At 38.9% G+C, this 23,280-nt stretch overlaps 2 protein-coding genes across 3 annotated transcripts; one reads left to right on the top strand and one right to left on the bottom strand.

Moving 5' to 3' along the window:
- The first annotated feature begins 416 nt into the window (after positions 1-416).
- Positions 417-13,060, top strand: pfkla (phosphofructokinase, liver a). The gene is made up of 22 exons (XM_085374747.1): positions 417-630; positions 1,218-1,291; positions 2,569-2,646; positions 4,100-4,289; positions 4,432-4,597; positions 5,141-5,185; positions 5,290-5,398; positions 5,858-5,956; positions 6,136-6,228; positions 7,358-7,483; positions 7,583-7,647; positions 7,723-7,786; positions 7,891-8,037; positions 8,158-8,228; positions 8,356-8,443; positions 8,533-8,685; positions 9,219-9,383; positions 9,465-9,526; positions 10,495-10,606; positions 11,949-12,048; positions 12,142-12,247; positions 12,335-13,060. Exons 1-22 carry the CDS (start codon positions 546-548, stop codon positions 12,480-12,482), a joined length of 2,346 nt encoding a protein of 781 aa, XP_085230873.1. The 5' UTR covers positions 417-545; the 3' UTR covers positions 12,483-13,060.
- Positions 13,061-13,671: 611 nt separating this feature from the next.
- Positions 13,672-21,890, bottom strand: LOC146616315 (uncharacterized). Of its 2 annotated transcripts, none has more exons than XM_085374914.1 (14): positions 21,839-21,890; positions 21,558-21,614; positions 20,331-20,457; positions 18,342-18,431; positions 18,065-18,252; positions 17,929-17,971; positions 17,729-17,858; positions 17,480-17,612; positions 16,881-16,945; positions 16,103-16,299; positions 15,885-16,020; positions 13,992-14,030; positions 13,876-13,903; positions 13,672-13,799 (listed from the first exon to the last, which is right to left on the bottom strand). In XM_085374914.1, exons 1-14 carry the CDS (start codon positions 21,888-21,890, stop codon positions 13,672-13,674), a joined length of 1,413 nt encoding a protein of 470 aa, XP_085231040.1. The 2 variants fall into 2 exon arrangements, with proteins under 2 accessions (XP_085231040.1, XP_085231041.1); XM_085374915.1 differs by having other exon boundaries at positions 17,729-17,840.
- Positions 21,891-23,280: the final 1,390 nt, after the last annotated feature.

Here is a 23,280-nt window from a genome sequence, read left to right as displayed (position 1 = left end):
TTAACATTTATAGACTACTTTTGATTCTCACTGTATTACGGGACAAAGTGCGTCCCTTATTAGCTCAATACGGGACGTGTACTTTTGTTTCGAAATACGGGACGATTCCGTATTTTAAGGGACGGTTGGCAACCCTATTCAGACCTGAGGTTTTACATGCTCTGTTCTGCTGCTGTATTATTCCACTGATTGCGCCTTCTTCCGGTATGAATACCTGCCCATGGTGTACGTGCTGGTTGCACTTCCTTCGGTTACAAGCCTCGGGGCTCAGAGAGAAGGCGGAGATTCTCGAAGACGAGCGAGTGGAGAAAACCGCAGCTCCGGGCGGAGCGGGTGAAAAGAGCAAACATCCCCCCTCAGCTGTATACTGTGGGTGTCACCGCTGGAAGTTACGATCTGCTGAGGAGAAACTTGCAAACGAGGAAGAGGCAGCTAGATTCCCTAGGATCAAGACACTAAGAGCTAATTTTACTCTCCCAGCCGACGGGTTTTATTTTTTCAAATTCTCTCTTTTTTTTGTAGCTGCGAGGAGAAGAGATTAAAAAATGTCTTTGATGGACTTAGAGAAGCTGAAGATGACGTGCGCTGGTCGGGCCATGGCAGTGCTGACCAGCGGTGGAGATGCACAAGGTGACCTCACAACTCGACAATATGTGTGGATGTAAACCCGTGTTTGTGTGGTGGGAAAATGTGGCTAGGTCGAGGGCTGAGGTGACAGCAGCTGGTAGTCAGCTCGGAATAGCAGCTGGATGAGTAGGGATCAAAGGTCACACAGTAACTACGAGTTTATAGTAATACTTGTTTACTTTACTTGCTGCAGCAATAATCTGATGTTTGCATTCGTACATCAGTAATTCTAAGACAATCCAACATAATGCACTATTGTGGAATAATAGCAGTACTTTAAGATGTGGTTGTATGCCCATGCTTTATGCCTTCACAGTACCATTTATAAGCATTTTCAGGGGTGTAAAACACTTCAATGTTAGTGCTTCTAAAAGGCTAGACCCTTCTGCCTCCCCTTTGAACTCACACAGTGTATCTGTTTCTGACTAATCAAAGCCTCCCATTGTCTATTGCTGCGGTCAGAGAAGATAACAGATAATGAAGTCATACCCACCTTACCCTTTGATTACCCCATGCAGAGCTGTGATGCAACAGCCTGTGTGCAAAGACCCAAGAAGAGGAAGATCTAACACTTTTTATCCTTGATTTAGGGATGAATGCTGCCATCCGAGCTGTGACCAGGATGGGCATTTATGTGGGGGCCAAGGTCTATCTCATTCATGAGGTAAACAAGCTTTGTATGTAAGCCTCTTTGCATTAAAAAAATGGGACAATAAAGATAGAGTCCTCAAGTGGGACAGATGAAATGTTCTTTGTAATGGCCAGCAGGGGGCGACTCGTCAGACGAAAACTCCTATAAAATAACTCCTAAAGAAGTTTTACCCATCACTTTACAGTCACTTTCAAAACATGAATGCTGTATTTGTTTTACCTTGATTCAGCGTTATTATTTAGGGCGTGGCTAATGTATGCGGTTTCTCAGGTAGAAAAACCCGCTGTAGTTAAGTAAATTGTCAGTTTATTGCTTCTTATTGTGAGTACATTTTGTTTTTAGTTGGGGTTTTTTTGGTAGACAAAAGTAGAATACTAATTTATTGAACAATAAAGAACTGAGTAGGGCAGTTTTCCTGTTGCCTGGCAACTCAATAGGCAGTTGTCCCAGAAAAAAAGACCATCAGCCCCGGCTTATCCAATCTAGTACCAAATGCAAAAGTAGTGTGAGGCTCCAGACATGAAAACTGGGTGACCAGACTGGACAAAGTAGACATGTGTTTGAATGCAACTTTTCAAACTCTCTTGGTAAATAAATACAAAAGGAATAAAAGCAAGTTAGAGTTTGTTCGTATGGTGTCATGTGATAGTTTTTACATGCTCCTATATTCTTATTTTACTGTTATTTCAGCTGCTGTTCTGTCTGGTAACAGTCTTCATTTGTAGATTGGAATACTTTTTATGAGCCATATCAGACTATTTGAGCAATGTTTAGTGATTTATGTCACATAAAATACAGTGCAAAAAAATAACTTGCAATAAGGAGACAATTTTGAGTATATATTGGCTTTTTATTTTCTTTGTGGTGTTTTTCTACCGTATTCACCAAACTCTGCAATGCTAGTGACTTTTTGGTAACTTGTAACTTTTACTGACGGGCTAGACAGGCTAACCTTTATTTGATTTTAATCATTTATATGCCGTGGGTATAAAGCCAGACTTTTGAAAACTGTGTGTCTTGCAAAATCAGTCAAAATGTGGGACACTGTCTAAAGATATGGAGCAGGAGGAGAATGAGTAAACATGCTGTGCAGTGGCACTTAATGAAGGGCATCTAAAATCTGTGTGGCAAACCCCTGTAGATAAGAGAGGAGTTGAAAGTACTTGTAGTACGCTGTGTTATTTTGACTCTGGCCATCTTTTACATATAAATACAGCTTATAAACACTCTGAGATTGTTCTTTTTTCATTATTGCTTGACTGCCCTCCATAATAATTTCTTTTCCTCAGGGTTACCAGGGCTTGGTGGATGGGGAAGACAACATCAAACTGGCCCACTGGCACAGTGTGACCGACATTATTCAGCTGGTAGGTTAAACTATTACTGTGGTTAAAGGTAGCTGTTATAAGAGACGATATTCAGCACAGAGTAAAAGTTATTTTGCTACAAAACACTTCAGGAGTGGACATTTTCATATCAAGCATGGGCAGTGTGACACTGAGCCACCATACAGGACATGGACACTTAAGCAGCTAATTAAATTCAGCCATCATGGATTTTACTCGTTAAATTTATGGAGGACCTAATTTAGGAATTAATTGTCAGTTTCCTATTTTTGCTCTCTCTAAGACCCTTAAGGATCTCCTTAAAAATTCATGTGGCTTATGTCTGAAAAGAATTTGAATTTTTGTTGTTGTTTTTCTAAGCTTAAAATTTTCTCTATTTCTCTCTTTTTTTTTATAGTTTTATTGTTATTATTTCATCCATGTCTTCTCGTCTCTTCTCTTCCTATTACTGGTTGTAACCTGGTAAGGAGCTTTGCTGCATGCGCTTTTAGCCTAATCAGACGCAGGCTGCACTATTCAGAGTGTCAGGCTAAGTAAACAGTCTTCCAGCCAACCCAGGTGGCCTTGCATAGGGGAGGAACAGTCTAAGCATCTGATTAATTTTTTTCAAGATTGGCACAAATAATAATTTGGATTCAAGGATGAACGGATTGGAATTTGGTGATCAAAGGTCACCGGGACATTTGTTGCCATAATTCAGACATTTATTATGACAAATTTAATACAAATATCTTAAAACAAAAGGATAAAGTGTTGACATTTATTATCCAAATAGCCAAAGGTTCCCTTATTTTTACAGCCTTTATCCAGTGCCAAATATGTGACCATATTTCACATACGTGAACTGTGTTTTGGTTGGGTGCCCACCTTGAAACTGTAGTGGCTGTAGATAAAATGTGTTCGAGCCCAGTATAGTAGATCTCCTGTGCTGCTGGGTTGAAAGTGCTGATGAAGCATCCATGTTTTAGAAGTTGTCACATCCAGATCTGAAGCGTTGTTTGCTCTCTGATGCGATTTTTATTGGCCAAACATAAATATGCTGAATAACTTTTATTAAATTCCTTCAAAACATCTCACTACATTTATGTTATGAGTCCCAACAGACATGGATGCAAACTGCAGCTTGCCTGGTTAGCAGAGTCTTTCAGTGTGAGGTAGTAATTGTAGCTTACCACCAGATTATCTGCCAGAGTATCCCGTTTGCAGGTAAATCTAATCTGTGTGTACCTGTGGTTCCCACCCTTCTATTGTTGTGTGAGTCCTCCTCCCCAGGTTTATGTTTATGCATTTTGAGAGGTCAAAACCAAAACAATTGGAGAAAAATCAAATTATTTCACAACTAGCTGTTTGAATTTTGTATCCACCAAAAATGCGAACCATTGCTTTATGAATCTCACTGATCTACAAAATGCCTGATTAAAATATTCTGTCTGCCTTAGTTTGGTTTTTGACTAGTTTTACATCTCTGCTGCAGGGTGGGACCGTGATAGGCAGTGCCCGCTGCAAGGCCTTCATGACGCGTGAGGGCAGAGTTTCCGCTGCCTTCAACCTGGTAAAGAAAGGCATCACCAACCTGTGCGTGTGTGGCGGCGACGGCAGCCTTACCGGAGCCAACATCTTCCGCAATGAGTGGAGCGATCTACTCGATGAACTCGTAAAGAAAGGTGAGTGTTGCTCAAGAAGATCAAACTACTCAGAGTGCATATCAGAAACAAGAAGTGGAGTCATTTTTTGTTGAAGTCTCAGAAACGTGTTTGGAGTTTATTTAATTTCAACACTTGTGTGTGTGTGTGTGTGTTACTTAAGGAAGGATCACAGACACTATGGCTAAGCAGCATTATAACTTGAACATCGTGGGCCTCGTCGGCTCCATAGACAACGACTTCTGCGGCACCGACATGACCATCGGTGCCGACTCTGCGCTGCACCGCATCATGGAGATAATTGACGCCATAATGACCACTGCACAGAGGTGAGCCGCTGGGTAATTCGGAACAGCACTGAAGCGCCTGGTGTTTCATAAAAGAAGCATGCACAAGGTCACTGGATAAGTGAGTAATTAGTAAATGAGTTACAGAAAGGAAGATGTGTCGAGCACACCACATGTGCTGCAGTGCTACTTCAAAGGAGCAGATTTATGGTAGTAAACATACTGCACGTAGATCAAGAAAAGATTAGTCGGCGATTAAGTAATGCCAAACATTTTGTGGTTCCAGCTTTTCATGTGTGTGTTGGGGTTTTTTTTAGTAGTTGTATTCAGTTACTTGAACAGACATGGAGTAATGCTGATGATTTAGCATTACTTAATCTCAGCCCTATCAGAGTTATCTGAATATACCTGAACAGTGAATGATTAACTCTTAATGGAATGTGGTCTTTTGCACCATTCAAGGCTTTTGGCATGACTTCCATCTTGCCCAGACTTGCCTTCTCAGACACCAGCATGTTCTTTGTGTGTTTGCTGACATACTTTGTGGAAAAGAGTCTCACTGTAACTGTTTTGTACTTCCTACAGCCACCAGCGTGCATTTGTTTTGGAAGTGATGGGACGGCACTGCGGGTGAGAGTTGCACTTTAACCCATTTTGCTATCCCATATGCACTGCAGCTGCATGCAGCTCTTGTTATGCATTAACTGTCCTTTTATTCTTTGTTACAACTTTAGGTATTTGGCTTTAGTGTCAGCTCTGGCATCAGGGGCAGACTGGGTTTTTATTCCAGAGGCTCCACATCAGGAGGGCTGGGAGGACAATATGTGTGCCCGTCTAAAGGGGGTAAGACACAAGTCCAGACTGTATGTTAGCCCCATGCATATACTGATTTACATTCACTGTGTGTATCCACATGACAGGTTTGGCCTGTGTCGAAGTAGACGAATTGGGCATAGTGTCAGTTTAGGCATGCCATGAAAGCAGGACAGTTTGCTAATGTCATACAAGCATCTGTGCATCTGCAAGGCACTGTGCAAACCAAGTCGGCTCTGTCCAATGAGGGTCTTGCCTCTCCTGTTGCCACCTCCAGCTTTTTTTGTGTACATAGAGTAGTACAGGAAGCTCTCCCTGATTTATGGTTTTCATTTTTTAAAAGTTCCCAAACAGAGCCGTTTCACCAGATAAATTACTCCAGATGGAAATAACAGTCCTCCTTTGACTGTAGTTGTTCTGACTTTAAAGAACTTGGACACAGGTTTGTGCTTAATGACACAATAACATGTTTTACCCGTTTCCTTCTAGAGCCGCACAAGCGGGGGGTCGAGACTGAACATCATAATCGTCGCAGAAGGAGCCATTGACATAAATGGCAAGCCCATCTCCTCAAATTATATAAAAGATGTAAGTCAGACAACGCACATTAATGCAGCACTACAATCTGAATATATCAGATACTGATTTATAGATTGTTTATTTCACTCCTGCAAAGGTTGGCTGTAGTTTTTCTTGGCGACAGCTGTTGCTGAGAGCTTTTTCAAATGCATAAAACACTGAAATTCTTCCATGTGTTTGTTTTTAAGCTGGTGCAGGAGAGACTGGGTTATGACACCAGAGTGACAGTACTTGGCCACGTTCAGCGAGGAGGAATTCCCTCAGCGTTTGACAGAATGCTGGTAAGCTGAACAACAGATTTCATATTCATATAAAACTTGTAAATATTGTTGAAGTAATAAATTCAGGGACATTAACAAAAATAACTGCGTCTCAAAGCTATTCTGTCAATATTCCTGATTGTTCCTTTTGGCTGACCATTAAAATGATAATTAAACACTAGGACTGTGTGATATGACCAAAATCTCTTATCCTTATATAAGAATTCTATCGTCCGATAACGATATAAATCGCAAAAATGTAACATTTTCTGTAAATTCTGTGAATCTCGGGCAGCTCGACTTGCGTGAAGTGTTTCCAGCTGCGCGTCATGTAGCTGGAGTCGAGTGTTTTAACCGATGCATGAAACTATACATTTTTAGACATAAGTTGTTTTGTGAGTATTTATTACACAGGGTGCTGCGGGGAAAAGCCTGTTCTAACGTTTGAGTCTAAGGTCTATTTTTTAGCACCTGGCGGCTCTTTTTTACTTCTCATCCGTAAATAATCTGCTCTTTCACGTGATTCAGTTTATTTTGAAAAGTCAACAGGATCTTGAGCTTTGTGAAAGGTTTATGTGGAACATAAACAAGCGGACACGCGATGGTGTTACCGTCGTTGTTGCTAACCACAACCCATAAAAACAGGCGCTTGTCCATAGTGTGGTTATATTAAATATAAGAGAAATAGAGAACTTTAAGAAATTAATATAGCCACTGCAGTGACCATCAAAATGATGAAAAAATATTGCCGTAAACAGTTTATTTTGTGACACCACGAAAGAAACGATAGCGAAAAATGAAATGATAGACGTTTTTATATCGTCATCCGATATATATCGTTATATCGAACAGCCCTATTAAACACTATTTAACACAATGAACCTGCACTACTAACAAGTGGCCACAATCAGACTTAACACAAACTGATTATACACGAAGAAAACTAGCACAGGATGAGTTTCTGTATGTGGCATAATACACAACAAGATGACCTGATACCGATAATAAAACAATCTATTGATGCATACTAACAAAGGCTGCCTGAGTAGATTTAAAAAAAAATAAATATTCAAATTAGTATGAGGTTAATTCCCAGTATTCAATGTCAGTGCTGTCTTAATTGCACATATATCCAAACACGTGTTTCCAGAGCAGCATATTGGGTGTGGAAGCGGTCGTCGCCCTCTTGGAGGCTTCTCCTGAAACCCCCGCCTGTGTCATCGGCCTGTCGGGCAACCAAGCAGTCCGCCTCCCTCTGGTGGAGTGTGTGGAGATGGTGAGTCTCTCTCCTGTCCTCGTGTAATTTATTTGTAATGAACAGAACAGGTCAGAAGTGAGATGCTGAGCTCTGGTTTTACTGCACCACCCTTTGCAGACTAAGTTGGTGCAGACGGCCATGAATGAGAAGAGGTTTGATGAAGCCATTAAACTGCGTGGAGGGTGAGAGTTTTGATTTATGTCACCTTATTGTTTTTATTGCAAATTTAAAAAACTAAACTAACGATGTACTTTTAGGAGTTTTGAGAGCAACTGGAACATCTACAAGAGTCTCGCTTTCCACAAGCCTCCTCAGTCTAAGGTAGGTCTGGAGGACTTGTAGACAGTTTAAGCCATAAATGATGTGAAATGATCCCAGGATTTAATCTTGGTGTTCTCTTTTATGTCTGACTTATGCTTCCTCAGAGCAACTTCTCTTTTGCTATTCTGAACGTGGGAGCTCCGGCGGCAGGAATGAATTCTGCAGTGAGGTCGGCGGTGAGGTCAGGGCTCTCTCATGGACACAAAGTCTACGGGGTCAATGACGGCTTTCTGGGACTTGCCGATGGAGCGGTGAGGCTGTAATTTTTTGTTTTGTTTGTTTGTTTTTTAACACTGAAGGAGATTTTAGCAGTTCCACAGTAACCTGTGTGAGACTGAAAGGAAAGTGTTCTTCAACCTGTCTGTCTGCAGGTGTTTGAGATGGAATGGCACAGTGTGGCTGGATGGACGGGCCAAGGAAGCTCACTGCTGGGGACAAAACGGTGAGTGTTTCACTGATATGAATCACTTTACCTGATCTTAAAGGCTTAACCTAACGCAGCAGTGGCTTAGGTGTTACGAGATTTTGCCATACGCTGATGACAAGTTTTGTTTAATTTCCTTCTTAAGGACTCTTCCCAACTCTCACCTGGAGAAGATTGTGGAAACCATCACCAAGTTTGAAATCTCAGCTCTGCTTGTAATAGGAGGGTTTGAGGTATAACAAGCACAAAAGTGTCAAATCTAAATTATTCGAGCCATAAGTTACCGTGTTAATATTGACCTGTATGCCTTTGACTTTCAAAGGGGTACCAAGGTGTGCTTGAGCTCTACGAGGCCCGGACTCACTACGATGAGCTCTGCATCCCCATGGTCGTTATCCCTGCTACCATTAGCAACAACGTCCCGGGAACTTTCTTCAGTGTGGGTACAGACACTGCTGTCAATTGTGCAATGGAGGTAGGGCTCAGCAGAAATATATTTTTGTATGGCTTTCTGTACAAATGTTGTTCTTTGCAGTGTTAAGTTTGAAATCACAACTGCTTTGACCTTTAAGCTGTTTAATTTTTGTTCATTTTTATTATAATTTTGCATATAAACCAAATAGAAACATTTAGTGTTTGAGATGTTATCTTCCAGCTTTGAAGACATGGAAAATGAAACGGTGCGGTACAGTTTATCACTCTAAACCTATATTAATAGCGGACACTCACAGGTTACATTGCTAGGTACTCCTGCTCACTGGTTCATTAATGCAAATATCTTATCTGCCAATTACATGGCAGCAATTCAACAGGCATGTAGACATGAGGATGGGGGGAAAAGAGCATGGTTGGCATGGTTGATGGTGCCAGACAGGCTGAGTATTTCAGAAGCAGCTGATGTAATTGGATTTCCCAACAAAACAGTCTCTAGAGTTTCAAGAGAATGGTGTCAAACGGAAAATATCTTAAAATATCATATTACAACCAAAGAATCAAATTCTTCTGCAGAGTTGTGACAAGATCAAGCAGTCTGCCAGTGGGACCAAGAGACGAGTGTTTGTGGTGGAGACCATGGGTGGGTACTGTGGATATCTGGCATCCGCTACTGGCATAGCAGTGGGTGCTGATGCAGCCTACATTTTTGAAGATCCCTTTAACATCCTTGACCTTAAGGTAGAAGAAAAAGATATTGTCTAAAGTCATTTTTGTGATGTTCACAGCACTGTTTCCTCTAATAATGTGAACTGTTTGCAGACAAATGTGGAGCACTTATCTGAAAAGATGAAGAAAGATGTCCAACGAGGTCTAATCCTGAGGTACGTAACATTTTATAGAGTGAACTAAATTTAAACAAGTGACAAATTAAAGGAAAAAGCTGTATTGCATGTATCCTTTTTCCTACAGTGAGGGCACAAGAGGTCACTGAATAGTTTGATAAGTCTAAAAATTGAGGAACTCATGCAGCGATTTGACGGATGATCTGATATCCTCGTGTTGGTGTTGTTCCCAGACCATCATGAAAATGTTGTTCCAGGTTCAACATTGCAAGTGACCAATCACATTGTTGTGACGTTATTCCTTTGCGCGCCAAGCCATTCGTGCATTTATGAAATTCCAATGTTGCAAGGACAATATCAATTCTGCTTACTGTTTATTAAAGGGTTACGGTTAGGGTTAGGGTTAGGGTCAGGGTCCGTTGATCGGCGGACAGAGGCGGTTTCACGCAGCTTAAGTACAGTTTTTTGTTTTACGCCGGTTTTTCCCGAAGTCTCAAAGGTATGACGTCACAACATTCTGATTGGTCACTTGCAATGTTGATCCTGGAACAACATTTAGTATGATGATCTGGGAACAACACCAACACGAGGATATCAGATCAACCCGATTTGACAGTCACCCAATCTGAGCCCAAATGAACAATGGGAGATTTAAAATTGACATGTTAGGCAGCGCTCACAGGACTGTCTTCAGGTAGAACAGTACAGCTAAGTTTTAGTTTGCAGCTATTTACTCATAGAATAGAAGATGTATTATGTATTTTGACTTCATTATTTCACTCTATGTTCCATGTGAAGCACACAAATTGTTGAATTGATGTATTTATAGATAGATTCAAATTGTGGAAATTAGTTTCCTGCCCATGCAACCAGATACCGGATAAGCAGCAGAAAATTATGGATAATTATTGTATAAGTGCCACATCAGTTTTTATAATTGTCTAGCTGAGCCTGCATCCAATAACACTGTGGCACTCCTTTGTTGATCATGTTCTCTGTCATGACAGGAATGAAAAATGCCATGAAAACTACACTACAGATTTCATCCATAAGCTGTATTCATCAGAAGGGAAGAACATCTTTGACTGCAGAGTCAACGTGTTGGGACACCTCCAGCAGGTATGGATCAGTTTTCCAACTTTGAGTTGTAGTCAAAAGCTTACATAGACTCGTCATGGGAATGATTGTTTTGTGCTTTTAATGATTTATTTGAGCTGTTCTGTTTTTATTGATTGTACAGCATCTTTAACAACTTAAAAAAACAAAAACAACAATTAGGTGCATGTGTTTGAATTATTTTTAGATTTTTTTTAAATCAACATGCTAGACAGTGGTCTCAGGAATGTCTTAAGGTTGAATGAGTTTCAATGTCTTGCTAAATCAACTTTACTACGCTTTAAATTAACACCCAACTGCAGTTAAAAAAGCTGATGAAAACATCCTTGAATATTATCATTTTATTTCTGGTTTATGCTGTCCTCATGTTTGTCTCCAAATTTCAACTATTTAGCTGTTGAACTGAGATTAAGTTGAAGAATTTGGAGGTAGTCCTCGTCCTTTATTACTCCATTCACTTTTTGCAATGTACCAGTACCACTGTCAGCAAAACAGCCCCAAAGCATGATGCTGTTAGTGTTCTTAGGTTCAAAAGTCTGACTTTTACTCCTCCAAATTTACCTTTTCATTGTGGCCTAAAAGGTCAATCTTTGTCTCATCTGACCATAAGTCTTTTATCCAGAAGGCTTTTGACTTGTCCATGTCAAGTCTGAAGGTGTCAATTTTGGAGAAAGGGCTTCTTTCTTGGCCCATATCCTTATAGTTCATAGTGTTGTAACATTTGAATCACTGTAGACAATGATGCTGGTGTTCCAGCAGTTTCCACTTCATAGCAGGCTTGAGCCTTGGTGGTTCCTGCAAATCCTAACCAATTTCCTCTCATCTGAGGTTGACAGTTTGGATCTTCTTCCAGACCATATAGCTTGAACTGACGATCTTGGAATCTGTGGTTGGTCAGAAATGGCTCCAAGTGACAATACTTCTTAGATCGTCACTAAGTTCTTTGGACCTTCCCATTGTGCTGAGTAATGGTCAATCCAATGACTGCTGTCAAACAAAAACCTTTTTATTCTAGCAGAGAAACTACCACTGTAGTCAATCATGATCATTGACGAGATGCTAATAGTCCTTGACCTTGCCAAGCTAAAAGCCATTTTAGAACCTTTTGCACATATATATTTGAACCTGTGTGTACAGTTTTGACCTTGTGTGGAGAGAAAATCCAAAAATAAATTCAAACGTGTGCACACAATTCGTCATTCCTGGAAAAACAACAGTTGAAAGAGATCATTAAAAGCCCCAAATCAACATGACATTCATGCCTGTGATGAGTATATTTAAATGTCTGACCTCAACTGCAATTGGCATTTTGATGTGATAATTTTGTTCTCGGTTTGGGCTGTAGGGCGGGGCACCTTCTCCCTTTGATAGAAATTTTGGCACGAAGCTGGGCGTGAAAGCTATCGAGTGGCTTTCAGAGAAACTGACTGAAAACTACCGACAAGGTAGGTTTACTGCAAGTCGTGGATGGCATTGATAGAACATGAAGCAATCCTGAGTCAAACATCAGGTGTATTGACTGAATTTTTTTCCACCAGGCCGAGTGTTTGCCAACTCACCAGAAACAGCATGTGTCATCGGCCTTAACAGGAAGGTTGTCTCATTCACCCCTGTCACTGAACTGAAGGAAATAACCGATTTTGAGTAAGTAATACAAAAAAAATCTAAAATATGCTGCTTTTGGAAAACACATTGTCTTGTTTATTAATTATTATCCTTTTAATCTCCAAGGCACCGGATGCCCAAGGTAGAGTGGTGGTTAAAACTGCGGCCCATGCTAAAGATGTTGGCCAAGTACCAAACCAGCTTCAATGAATATGTCCCAGGAGAGATTGAACATGTGACTCAACACTCCATCAGCATTGACAGTGGATTCTAAGCTCTCTGTAAAATGGCAGCATGCTTTGCACCTTTTAGCTTTTATCCATCATTTTTAATTCTCATCATCACATATCGTATGTAACCTTTCTTTACAAGCTTGGGCTTTCAATTTGACTGCCTGACTTCTTGTTTTCACGTAAAGATATTTCAATGCTTTCCATCAAAATGCAGAACTCCCTTGCTCTGCCCTCTGATATATCAGTTAACCTGATGGATTCAGAGGTTTTGTGTGCTCCTTCATGCACTAAAGTTGCTTTTATTTGCTCAGAGAAGTTCTGGTCATGATCCAATTTGTGCCCAGACTTTTTTGTTTGTGCTTAGGGGGCATACTGTATGGGCACAATAGGTGGCGGGACCTTTACTCCATGCCCATCTCTTAAACTTGAATGACCATGAATATACTTTCTAAATGCCAGCACTGATCTCACCTGTGTACCAGTATTTATTTGACAAGGAATTCAGCACAAATGTTTTCTTATTGTGCCAAAATCCAAGGGAGGCTTTGTATATTTAAACCACTGCTCAACAGACAGTCATAAGTGCCACTGAACAAAACATTTTATAGATTAACTAATGACTGTGCCATGAAACAAGACTGTATGCAAGGTGTTATAAATGCTTTCTCTCCAAAATCATGAGTGAATGAGCCAGAAATCATATGATAAAGGAATCTTTTTAACAGTTTTATTACAGAGTTTTATTAATATTTTATTAGCTATAAATAAGAGCTACTAAATGTTTATTGAGATACTCTTATATAATCTTATTTAACACATGAAATGTCTGAATGTGACCTGAAATGGCCAGTTAAGTGTCTTCGTTTGTTTTTTTTTAATACTGTTCGACTGAAAACTGCTTCTGCCTTTTAAACCGAACAGCAAACAACAAAATATGAACACACACCTGTAAACAAACTAAACTTCACAAAAAACTATTTCACATGAACAATGAAATCTGTAAAGAAATATGAACTTACGTGTGTATTATTGTCTCTATATCTGTCTTAAATAAAATTCTATTGAACTCTATTAGAAATCAGTTAATTGTTGTTTGAATTTTCACTTTAGGTTAAACCTGCAAATTAATAATGACTGCTCAACAGAGCAAAAAATGTGTTGCTATTTCAGCTCCCGCTAATGTCACAACATAAGATGGAAGAACTTAACTTGAAAACACTTTTACAGCTCTTAGAAATTGAATGAAAATGGAAAATCATTTCCACTATTTTCTTTTTTAGCTGATTGAGGGCTCTTGGTGGCAAAAGCAAACTGGAAGTCCTCGCATGTCTCTGGTTGGTCAAACAGGAATTGAGGGCCTGTGAAATCATATACAGCACACATCAGTGGTCCAAAACGACACACCACACAAACACATTGTGGTTTGATACTTACTGCTTGAAGATTTAGATTCAGCGGTTTTCTAGAAATGGTTAATCATAGTTTAGTATGTTTGTTCCAAAACCGAGACGACATGAAGTAGAGTAGGCTTTCAGTGAAAAAAACATTACCTTCTCAGTGAACAAAGATCCAGTGAAACCGAAAAAGTCCTGCAAAGAAACCTGGAGGTAATTCCAAAAGCAGGAAAATACTTTTTTCTGTCTTAATTGTTTGTTGAAGGCAACTGGACATTTTGGGGGATTTTTTGGTTCATGAGAAAGTTTCAAGCCTTATCCAAGAGGAATCTGACATATTTAGCCTCCCGGAGTTGGTCCTGAGAGTTGCTGGCCCATGCTGTCATGAGGGCTGTTAAAGGTCACAGAAGCAATGGTGTGAATTCTCTGCAAAACACTGGCCCTCCCACATGGGTCACAGTGTGAGTGGCGGTTGAAACCAGAGTTAATAATAGTTTTGTACTTTATAATCAGTTTTCATTATTTTTTCATTTTGACTATTTGTTTTTAGTTAAGTTTAGGTTCAGTTATTTTCCAGAGTTTTGTTTCAGTATAGTTTTTACTGTATGGTTGTAATTTACTTTTTATTAGACTCGGTGCTAGTTTTAGTCTTTTTAATTATTATTGTATAAGGAGGCCATATGTTAGAAGCAATATTTAGGAAAACACATCCAACAATGCCCCATCAGGAAAGCTATTGTGGGGATGAACAAAAAGTATTTTACCAGCATAATATAATCTGCAGTATGATCATTGCTTTAACAATGTAACAGATAGCTTTAAGATGGCCTTAAGATGTTTATGATGATGTTAACTTTGTATTCCAGGTGCAGTTATAACTATTTTATACATATTGCATATCTGTGCTTATTTGAGTTGATGTTCAGGTTCATTAATGGTTTTGAGCTTCATCTAGTGAGAGTGTCTAGATGATCCATGCTGAGGGAAAACTAGAACATAGAAGGAATTGCAGTACATGCTTACACAACAGTTCATTTTAATATCTTTTATATGTTCATATTCTTGTATTAAGCTTTTAGTAGGGGTTCTTGATTAAAACATTTATTTAGTAGAGGACACATACATAGTCTCAGTTGTTACATATCAGAGTGGCTTCTGTCTCTCTGTCTGGTTAGAGGTTAGGAGCTAGTCGCGAGGTGAAACAGGGTGCAATTGTGGTTAGCACACAGACACACACACACTTAGTTAGAGAATCATTTATAGGTGAAAGTTTAATCATGTTTTGCTGGGGTTGCAAAAAGAGCAGTTTGTCGCAGAACTGCTGCTGAGGTGTCAGGATGACAAGCGAGCATCCGGCAGTGACAGGAAGCACCTGTTATGAAGATAGAAGACAATTGTTCTTTTAAACGGTGTCAAAAGTCATTGTGGTTTTGATTTGATCTATGTATAAAATGTATCTGTGACGTTGAAGGGGCGTCATTAAATTTAAGCCCTGACGGTATAAAATATCTGTTTATGCTTTGATTAAGTCGAAGATCAATTGTTGTTTCCAGTGATCTTCCCACGTGTGAATTAAAATCTTCGTTTGACTTCACCCGGCCGGACCAGTGTGGTTATTCTTCGAGCACCTCTTGTACCCTTCCTCAATTTTTGAACCTTAACACTATAGTAACATTTTTACCAAAGTAACAGATACCAAAAACTAAGGATATTTAATTATTTTTCCTTATTTATTCCTGTTTTGTTTTTTTTATCTTGTTTTATTTTATTTTCCAAGTTCACAAAATTGTTTATGTTAGTTTAAATTTTTTTTAGGTTTATTTTAGTTACCACTGTTGCTTGTGCTGTACCAGTGGCACATGTGATGTGACAATAAAAGTGATCTATTTTGATTTGATTTGATTTAACTATAATAACGGGATGGGAAATAAAACATCGTCATGAGCCAAAAAGGACGTCCAGTTTCCCTAAACTCAAGCATGTAAGACACCATGAGCTGGATGCCTAAAAACCTACACAATGATTTCTGTGAGATCATTTATTCCTCACCTCCTCCTGTGATGAGCCCACATCAAATCCAAATCCAGGAAAGCCTGGTGTGTTGGGATCAGAGTTCAGAGAGAACAAGAAAGCTGGAGATTTGGTCTCAGAGCTCCCTTGATCTTTGGAGCTGGCTGGGCTAAAGCTACAGCGAACACACGAAAACCAGTTGTCAGGACTTGAGTGAGTGTAATTCAAAGCATCAGACCACTCATCCAAAGTCTTACTTAAATGAGAATGTCGGGGTTGAAGACGCAATTGTAATTTTTGACTGAGGATCAGTCTCCTGAGATGGAGGCTGAGAAGAAGTAGCGAGTTCCTCATCGTCCTTGTCGTGTGGTGGCTGCTCTTCATGTGTAGCTGCTCCCTTCTCCATCTCACTCTCAAAAATCTCCTCTGCATAGAAAACTGTGGGCAGCTTCTCCTGTCGAGGGGGTCAAAGCATTTCCAACAGTTCGGATGGATACTTGTAAAAGTGGGTTTTCCATTGTGGCAATACTGTTCTGTGGAGTGCCTCGAGCAACTTGATATTTTCCTGGAAACATACACGGCTTCTAAACTTCTCTGATACAGTAGAATAGATTATTAAAAGTCTTAAAAATTGTATTTCATTGATAAAAATGTCAAAATCATACTTTGCAGGTCTGGACTACATTTCCCACAAAACAGCACATTTCGGTCTGTTGTTAGGTTACCTCGTAACCCCTACAACCCCAGCTTTTCATGTAGGTTTCTGACAAACAGTGGTAATTTCTAATCCTGTGCTGGGTTTCTATATGATAAGCAGTGCGGCTTCTAGTAAAGGCATACAAAACTGTGGAATGCCTTTACTAGAAGCCGCAACTACCTATTTATAACACACACTGCTGTGGAGACAGCAAGGTAAACTAGGACAGCAAGAAGAAATAACAAGAAAAAAGAAAAAGTTATACATTCAATACATTTGGCAAATTTGTTTGATTAACTGGTTCAGGTGTATTAGCAGAAATTGCAAGTATAGTAAACCTGGTGTTCTTGTGAAGTCTCCTCTTCCTGCTCCTCAGTGTGCATGTCCTCTGGCTGATTCTGATCTGAAGAAGCAAATATTCTGTTCACGTGGTTTGATTAACATGATCATTCAAACTAAACTCGTGGCACCAGAGAGGCGCACCACAAAGCCAGATTAACAGGTTATGTCGAGCTTGAGCTTTCAGTATCACATAAGTTACCAAGGTCATCTTAATCTTGCTAGATGATGAGGATGACTGTTTGGGATTCAATTTTAAAAAATACATTTGTAAAAATGTGTAGGTAATTGCACAGACTTCCCTGTAATTATAAAACAGGATGGTTTTATTTACAGAATATGTCATTTGTTGTTTTTAAAAAAATTAAATTTCTCAATGGTGAATAGTGAGATTTTCTCTCTGGCTTAAAAAAGAAAGCTTGTGATTGCCCTTTTCCTATCTTTAGTCCTTTCTATCTTTACTTTACATATTTCTTTATCATCCAAAGACAGACTGAAATAGACAGCAATCAATCTATATTATGAGTAAGAAGAGTCAAATAATGTCCCCTTTTAATGTGAGTGACCCCGAATACACACCCTTCAGCATATGACTCACCACAAAACTGTTGACTGGACCACAGCTCCTTACTTCCTTCCTCTGGGGAAGTACTACAGGTGAGTAAATCCTGGATGTTTTCCTCATGGATCTCTTCAGCATTTACCTCTTCATCAGATGTTTTATGACCACTCTGTAACAAATGCTCAGATTTATCAAAGTGTGAAGTTATAACTGGAACAGCTTTAACTGCCTTTCATGATTGCTTGCCAGTGTTTAGATGCATTTAATAAAATACTAAATCTGTACCGTTGTCTGATTGAGATGCAGAGAGGAGATGTCAATGGAAGGCTCTCTGTCCCTGGCTGTCTGATGATCAAATCCATTCTCTTGTTCTGTTACAGGCTGCAAGCCAAAAGCACTAGAAACAAAAAATGGGCTCGGTCAGTCAGAAATGACCATTCCTGTAAGCTATGTGATTATTCTTTGTGAGTGATTCACTAAAATACCTATCTGGCAGTTTCTCGGTGGAAAATGAAGTAACTACTGGACCTGTTCGGACAAAAATTTAAGGGACTGTATACCAAGCTGTAAAAATTTTCAGCTCTAACAGAGCAAAGCTCAAAGATACGAAAGGTTTATCACCAGTAAGATGGTCCAGCTCCTTCTGCTTCATTGTTATTTGTTCATCCCAAGCTTTGATCCTACATTCAATTTCCTCTTTTTCAGCCTTCAGCATGAGGAGCTTTTCAGCAAGAGGATTTTGTAAATAATATTCTTTATGCTCCTGGAAAATCTTTCTGTAGCTTGCAATCCTTTCTTGAAAGACCTCCCTGTTTAGGTATAAATAAAGAACATTTAACATGTCTGTTTCCAACACACAAAAGTATTAATCACAAACAAGGCTGCTAAATGAACCCACGTGTCATGGTTGTAGTCGGCTTTTCTTTTCTCCAGTTCTGCTTTCAACGTCTGCTCATATTGAAGAAGCAGGCCGTTAGTCGCCTTCATCCTAAATTTATATAAAAGACAAGCAGGTACTCTGTAGGTTATTTACTTTTACTCTGTCACTTGCTACATATTAATTAAGTAAAAGACTTTTTTAGAACTTACAAAAGAACTAACAAAAAATGAAGCTGTTCCCAATCACAGGGTTTCTAGGGGATAGTGCACGATGGATCAAAATTTGATGAGAGTGTCCTTTGTTCATTACTTCACCAGTTTTGACAACAACACAGGCTGAAATGGAGCCTCAAACCATCATCTAGCCTTAACCATGTGTTATAGCTGGCTGTAGACACTTGACTGACCTCCTCTGTACATACTGACGACAATTTAAACTAATGGGATTCATCACTACATAAGACCTTGTTCCCCGATTTTCAGTCCAGTCCCGTGTAATTTGGCATACCTCAGCCTGGCATACCACTTCTTAGGAATGGCTTCTTGACAATCATCCTTCCAGTGAGACCAATTTTGTTTGGTTTCAGTGAACAGTAGAGATCTATCTCTCAGGTCCTGTGTCAAGTCTTTACTGGACTTTTTTTTCTCTATTTCTCAAGGATAGGACTTTGAGATCCTGTTCATCTTTAGCTTTTTAATGTTTCCATCACTTCTTCTATCCTCCACTTGTCCTATTTTCTATTATTTCTTTTTAAGAACCATCCTGCGATATACCAAGTTTTCAGCTAAGCTCTTTGGGAATCATTGTTGGTGCAAAATGCTATTTCATTTCTATCAAACTGAGTTATCTTTGGCATTTTTTGTAGAATCGACTCAAGAAATGGGAGTAAATTATATGTTTTTAGGGCAGGGTGCTAATTACAAAGTGCCTAAAAATACAGTTTAAAATGACTTCCTTGCTACGTTATCTGTTATGTGCAGACCTTCTATGACTCTGTTGTGGCTTCTGCTATCTTTTATGGCGTGGTCTGCTGGGGCGGCAGCATCTCTGCTGGGGACAGGAAGAGACTGAACAGGGTGATCCGAAGGGCCAGCTCTGTTCTAGGATGCCCTCTGGACCCAGTGGAGGTGGTGAGTGACAGGAGAACGGCGGCTAAGCTGTCATCCCTGATGGACAACATCTCCCACCCCATGCAGCAGACTGTGACAGCACTGAGCAGCTCCTTCAGTGGGAGACTGCGGCACCCACGGTGTGGGACGGAGAGATTTCGCAGGTCTTTCCTCCCCACTGCTGTCAGACTCCATAATAAAGACTTTAACTGATCAAGCACACACATCCATACATATGCAATAATACTAAGTGCAATAATCCTTTCTGTCATCGTTGTATTTTTACTCAGTTGTATATAGTATTTGTATTTGTATTTGTATTCTATTTTTATCTTATTGTATATTTATTTTATTTTATTCTACTGTATATAGTATTTTATTCTATTCTGTACAGTTGTGTACTGTATTTATTCTTATTGTATTCTAATTTTTGCCTCATAACTTTTGCACTGTCCACTTCCTGCTGTGACAAAACAAATTTCCCACGTGTGGGACTAATAAAGGTTATCTTATCTTATCTTATCTTATCTTAAATACTGGTTCATTCCTTGATTTAGATGCATTTTTATGCTTGAATGATTCACAGGTCAGTGTTAAGTGGCAGTGTTAATAAAGATACAAACAACAACAACAAAAAAAACATTGGTCATGAACAAGGACTAGATTGAAAATGAGTGAAAAAGCATCCAAATGTCCAAAGAAAAACTTTAAAAGACCTTCAGAAAGCCTGGAGAAATAATACTCAAGACCACTGTAAAAATCACAAGAAAGTCTGGCTCCTTGGAGCGAAATATAAAGAAATGAGAGGTGGCTCAACACTTTTGCACAATCTTCCTGCACCGTAATCTATCATGGTTTGGCACATTTATTTCCTGTTTAATTTTACAAAATGCTGTACCTTTTTGCATTTGCTTTATTACGTGTTACAGTGCTCTCTTTCACACTGATTTCCTCTTCAAGTTGCTCAATATTTCTGTTGATTGCTTCAATGTAAGACTTCTTCTCAGCAATGTTGGCTCTGGAAACTGTTGCCAAACACATTAACACAGCACACAATAATCTTATATTAAAAGATAAAGTTCATGATACAGGATTCCCCAACATTGTGCTTCTGTTAATAGCTGATAAGGAAATTCAAAAGGACACTATCACTTTAAAATCAAATCCCTTAAGGCTAGTCAGGTGGTTGGAAGTGTACTCAATGGATAGCCTGATCAATCAGTACTAAAGCAGGGATCTTTAAACAATAGTGGGCTAAATGGACCTTATACAAGGGAATGAATGGGCAATGTTTTTAAATGACTCAAGACAAGGTGACCAGATATTAAAAAGAGGATACTGCCACTTAGTATCATAAAATGCTAGAGACTGGACCCACAGGCAAGCATAACAAAAAAACCCCTTTAGTCATTGATCCAAAAAACAGAAACAGAGAAAAAAACATAAACAAAACAAGAAAAACTAAATAGAAATGGGCTTGTGAAACAAAAGGTAGACAAACAGACAAGGTGATAATTGACGTGGCAAGTCTATACATATACACAAAAGAGTAGATTGAGTACAGGAGAAAGTGATCAAATAAGGAAATCTAATGACAGACAGTTAGAAATGAGGGAAGAGAACAAAAGCAGGAAATAAAAACACACCTACATATGAGAAAACCACCCTTCAACGTAATGCGAGAAGTCAGCAAAAGGACAAGTGACTAACAACTACTGAGACATTAAGTATACAGTTGTTGGACATAGATACAGTTTTGTTGATTTTGGTCCTTCACGTTACCACTTGTGAATTTTAAATAAAACAATCAAAATGTGATTAAAGTACAGAGTTTTAGCTTTAATGATGTATTGATTACTTAATTTTGTGTAGTACAGAGGAGAAACTACAAACATTTTGGTGTTGTACAACAAAATATAGACCCAATCATAATATAACATGCAGACAGAAACAGGGAGGACACATCAAGGTGGCCAAGAGGGGCTCTGTGACTTAAACTGACAAAAAAAAAGCTTAATGGTGTTTAATATCTAATAACAAAAGACACAAAGGCCTGTCTTTAGCCCAGTTTATCATTACCTTTCTTAAGCCACTGTTTTACACCAACATTAGCATCAACACATACCTTTAGTCTGTTGGTTAATTTCATTCTTCTTTTGAGATAGCTCCCGAGCTTGAAGAGCTATAAAAAAGTACATATAACACTTATCTTTCATAATAATAACAAAAACAACAATAGTATAAATAAACCTCTAAAACCTTTTTAACATTGTTTAAATTGTCATGTTGTCTAGCTAGCTTCCTGGCTTGTGACTGACATTTAGCCATACAGCTAATAAGCTAATGCTAATCCAAGATAACATAACTGATGTAATAAACTGTAATAAACTGAATAAGTGAATTTACCGAGGTGAAAGAGGAGCTGGTCAATATTATCAAATGAATCCTGGTCATTCATTTTTATACTTTGAGGCTAATATTATCACATCAACTGATCCCGTTCTTTAGAGCTATTGAAGCTAAAGCTAAAGGCTAGGAACTGAGACTTCTTCAGGAAATGACATTGTTTTAATGTTATTTTTAATTAGTTCAATTAGAAGTAAAGGAATCAAAATTCATATTATTTCTACTGACTTTTCTTAAAGGCTACCATATTATTGAACGTTTTTATTAAGAAAAACTTAAAATTCCCAATTCATTTATTTAAATTCATTTTATGTAATTTTAATATGTTATTATTAATAATAATTTTATGTTGGTATTGTATGAAAATTTTAAATGATAAATGATTTTCTGTAAAAACAGTAGGAATTCATCGCTATTACAGCCTACTCATTTCATATATTTAATCAGTGTGTTGTTTACTATTGTCTACTAGCCACAAAAAGCTATTTTGAGCTTCTTTTTTTTTTTTATATATATTTTTGACCTTATATACTCATTTATTTGCTCATATTTTAATAAGTTTAGGATTTTCCACAAATAGCACTCCTGTCCCAAAGTAATGCTGCAATCAGTTTTTAGCGACTTAAGTGACTTATATCCTTCACTTATACCACTCAAAAGTCTTACTGATATTAAAATTGCGTTAAAAAAAAAGAGTGATCTGGCCAATTGAGCAGAGGAAATTGCAACAAGAATAACATAATACTTCTTTAATGATATTTTAAAAGGCCAAAAAGGACTGGATTCATTACAATGTAGGAAAAATGTGGGGAAAACATCATAGTCTAATATAATACCCGGGAATTATATTAGACTATGATGGTTTTCCCACATCATCATTTTTTCCTTGTTCACATGACAGCCGTGAGGATCACGGATGGTGGGGATTGGTGTGCGGCAGAGGTTGGAGGGGCGGGACTAGTGCTATTCTGGAAATCGCTTTGCGTAGCGCATCTGTATGGACACAAACACAGCGCTGAAATTTGCGGGCTCTGCTCCTGTGTGTCAGGCAGATTCAGTAATTTATTCTCACACGGTGCAAGTTAATCTACACGGAGCTCGTCCAGCAGATTGAAGGTAAGATGAAGCCGCAGTGGAAATGTTGTGGTTAGAGCACATTCACCGGCTGCAGACAAAAGAGCGGACATGGGTGGGATTTAAATGGGAGGGGATCAGCTGTATGAAGGGCTTCATTGTCGCTTTCACCCCCTCTTCTGAAAAACATGCATTGTTTTGGACCAACTGTACATTTCCTTCTTTAAATTCCTTATTTTTCCCCCTATCATGTGTCTGGACGTGATTATATTAGCCTGAGCTTCAGCCTATATTGCTGCGCTGTCATGCAAAGAGACCCCCTCCCCCCCCTTTGAACAATTGTGTCATGCTTTGTTTGTGATATCCTA

Source organism: Diplotaxodon limnothrissa, linkage group LG16, assembly GCF_057381915.1.
Source record: "Diplotaxodon limnothrissa isolate DT_005_m linkage group LG16, D_limnothrissa_male_GT1.1, whole genome shotgun sequence".
NCBI lineage: Eukaryota > Metazoa > Chordata > Actinopteri > Cichliformes > Cichlidae > Diplotaxodon > Diplotaxodon limnothrissa.
Note: the sequence above shows the minus strand (reverse complement) of the source record. Positions and strands in the feature narration are given on the sequence as shown.

What these genes read in the sequence shown, in the direction of transcription:
- pfkla (XM_085374747.1), top strand. Translation starts at nt 546, where the DNA reads ATGTCTTTGATGGACTTAGAGAAGCTGAAGATGACGTGCGCTGGTCGG. An exon ending in CAGCGTTTGACAGAATGCTG is followed by an intron (nt 6,229 to 7,357) that starts GTAAGCTGAACA and finishes ACGTGTTTCCAG; the next exon opens with AGCAGCATATTGGGTGTGGA. An exon ending in GCCATTAAACTGCGTGGAGG is followed by an intron (nt 7,648 to 7,722) that starts GTGAGAGTTTTG and finishes ATGTACTTTTAG; the next exon opens with GAGTTTTGAGAGCAACTGGA.
- LOC146616315 (XM_085374914.1), bottom strand. Translation starts at nt 21,890, where the DNA reads ATGAATGACCAGGATTCATTTGATAATATTGACCAGCTCCTCTTTCAC. An exon ending in AATTAACCAACAGACTAAAG is followed by an intron (nt 20,458 to 21,557) that starts GTATGTGTTGAT and finishes GTTTGGCAACAG; the next exon opens with TTTCCAGAGCCAACATTGCT. An exon ending in TGAATCTAAATCTTCAAGCA is followed by an intron (nt 13,800 to 13,875) that starts GTAAGTATCAAA and finishes ATGATTTCACAG; the next exon opens with GCCCTCAATTCCTGTTTGAC.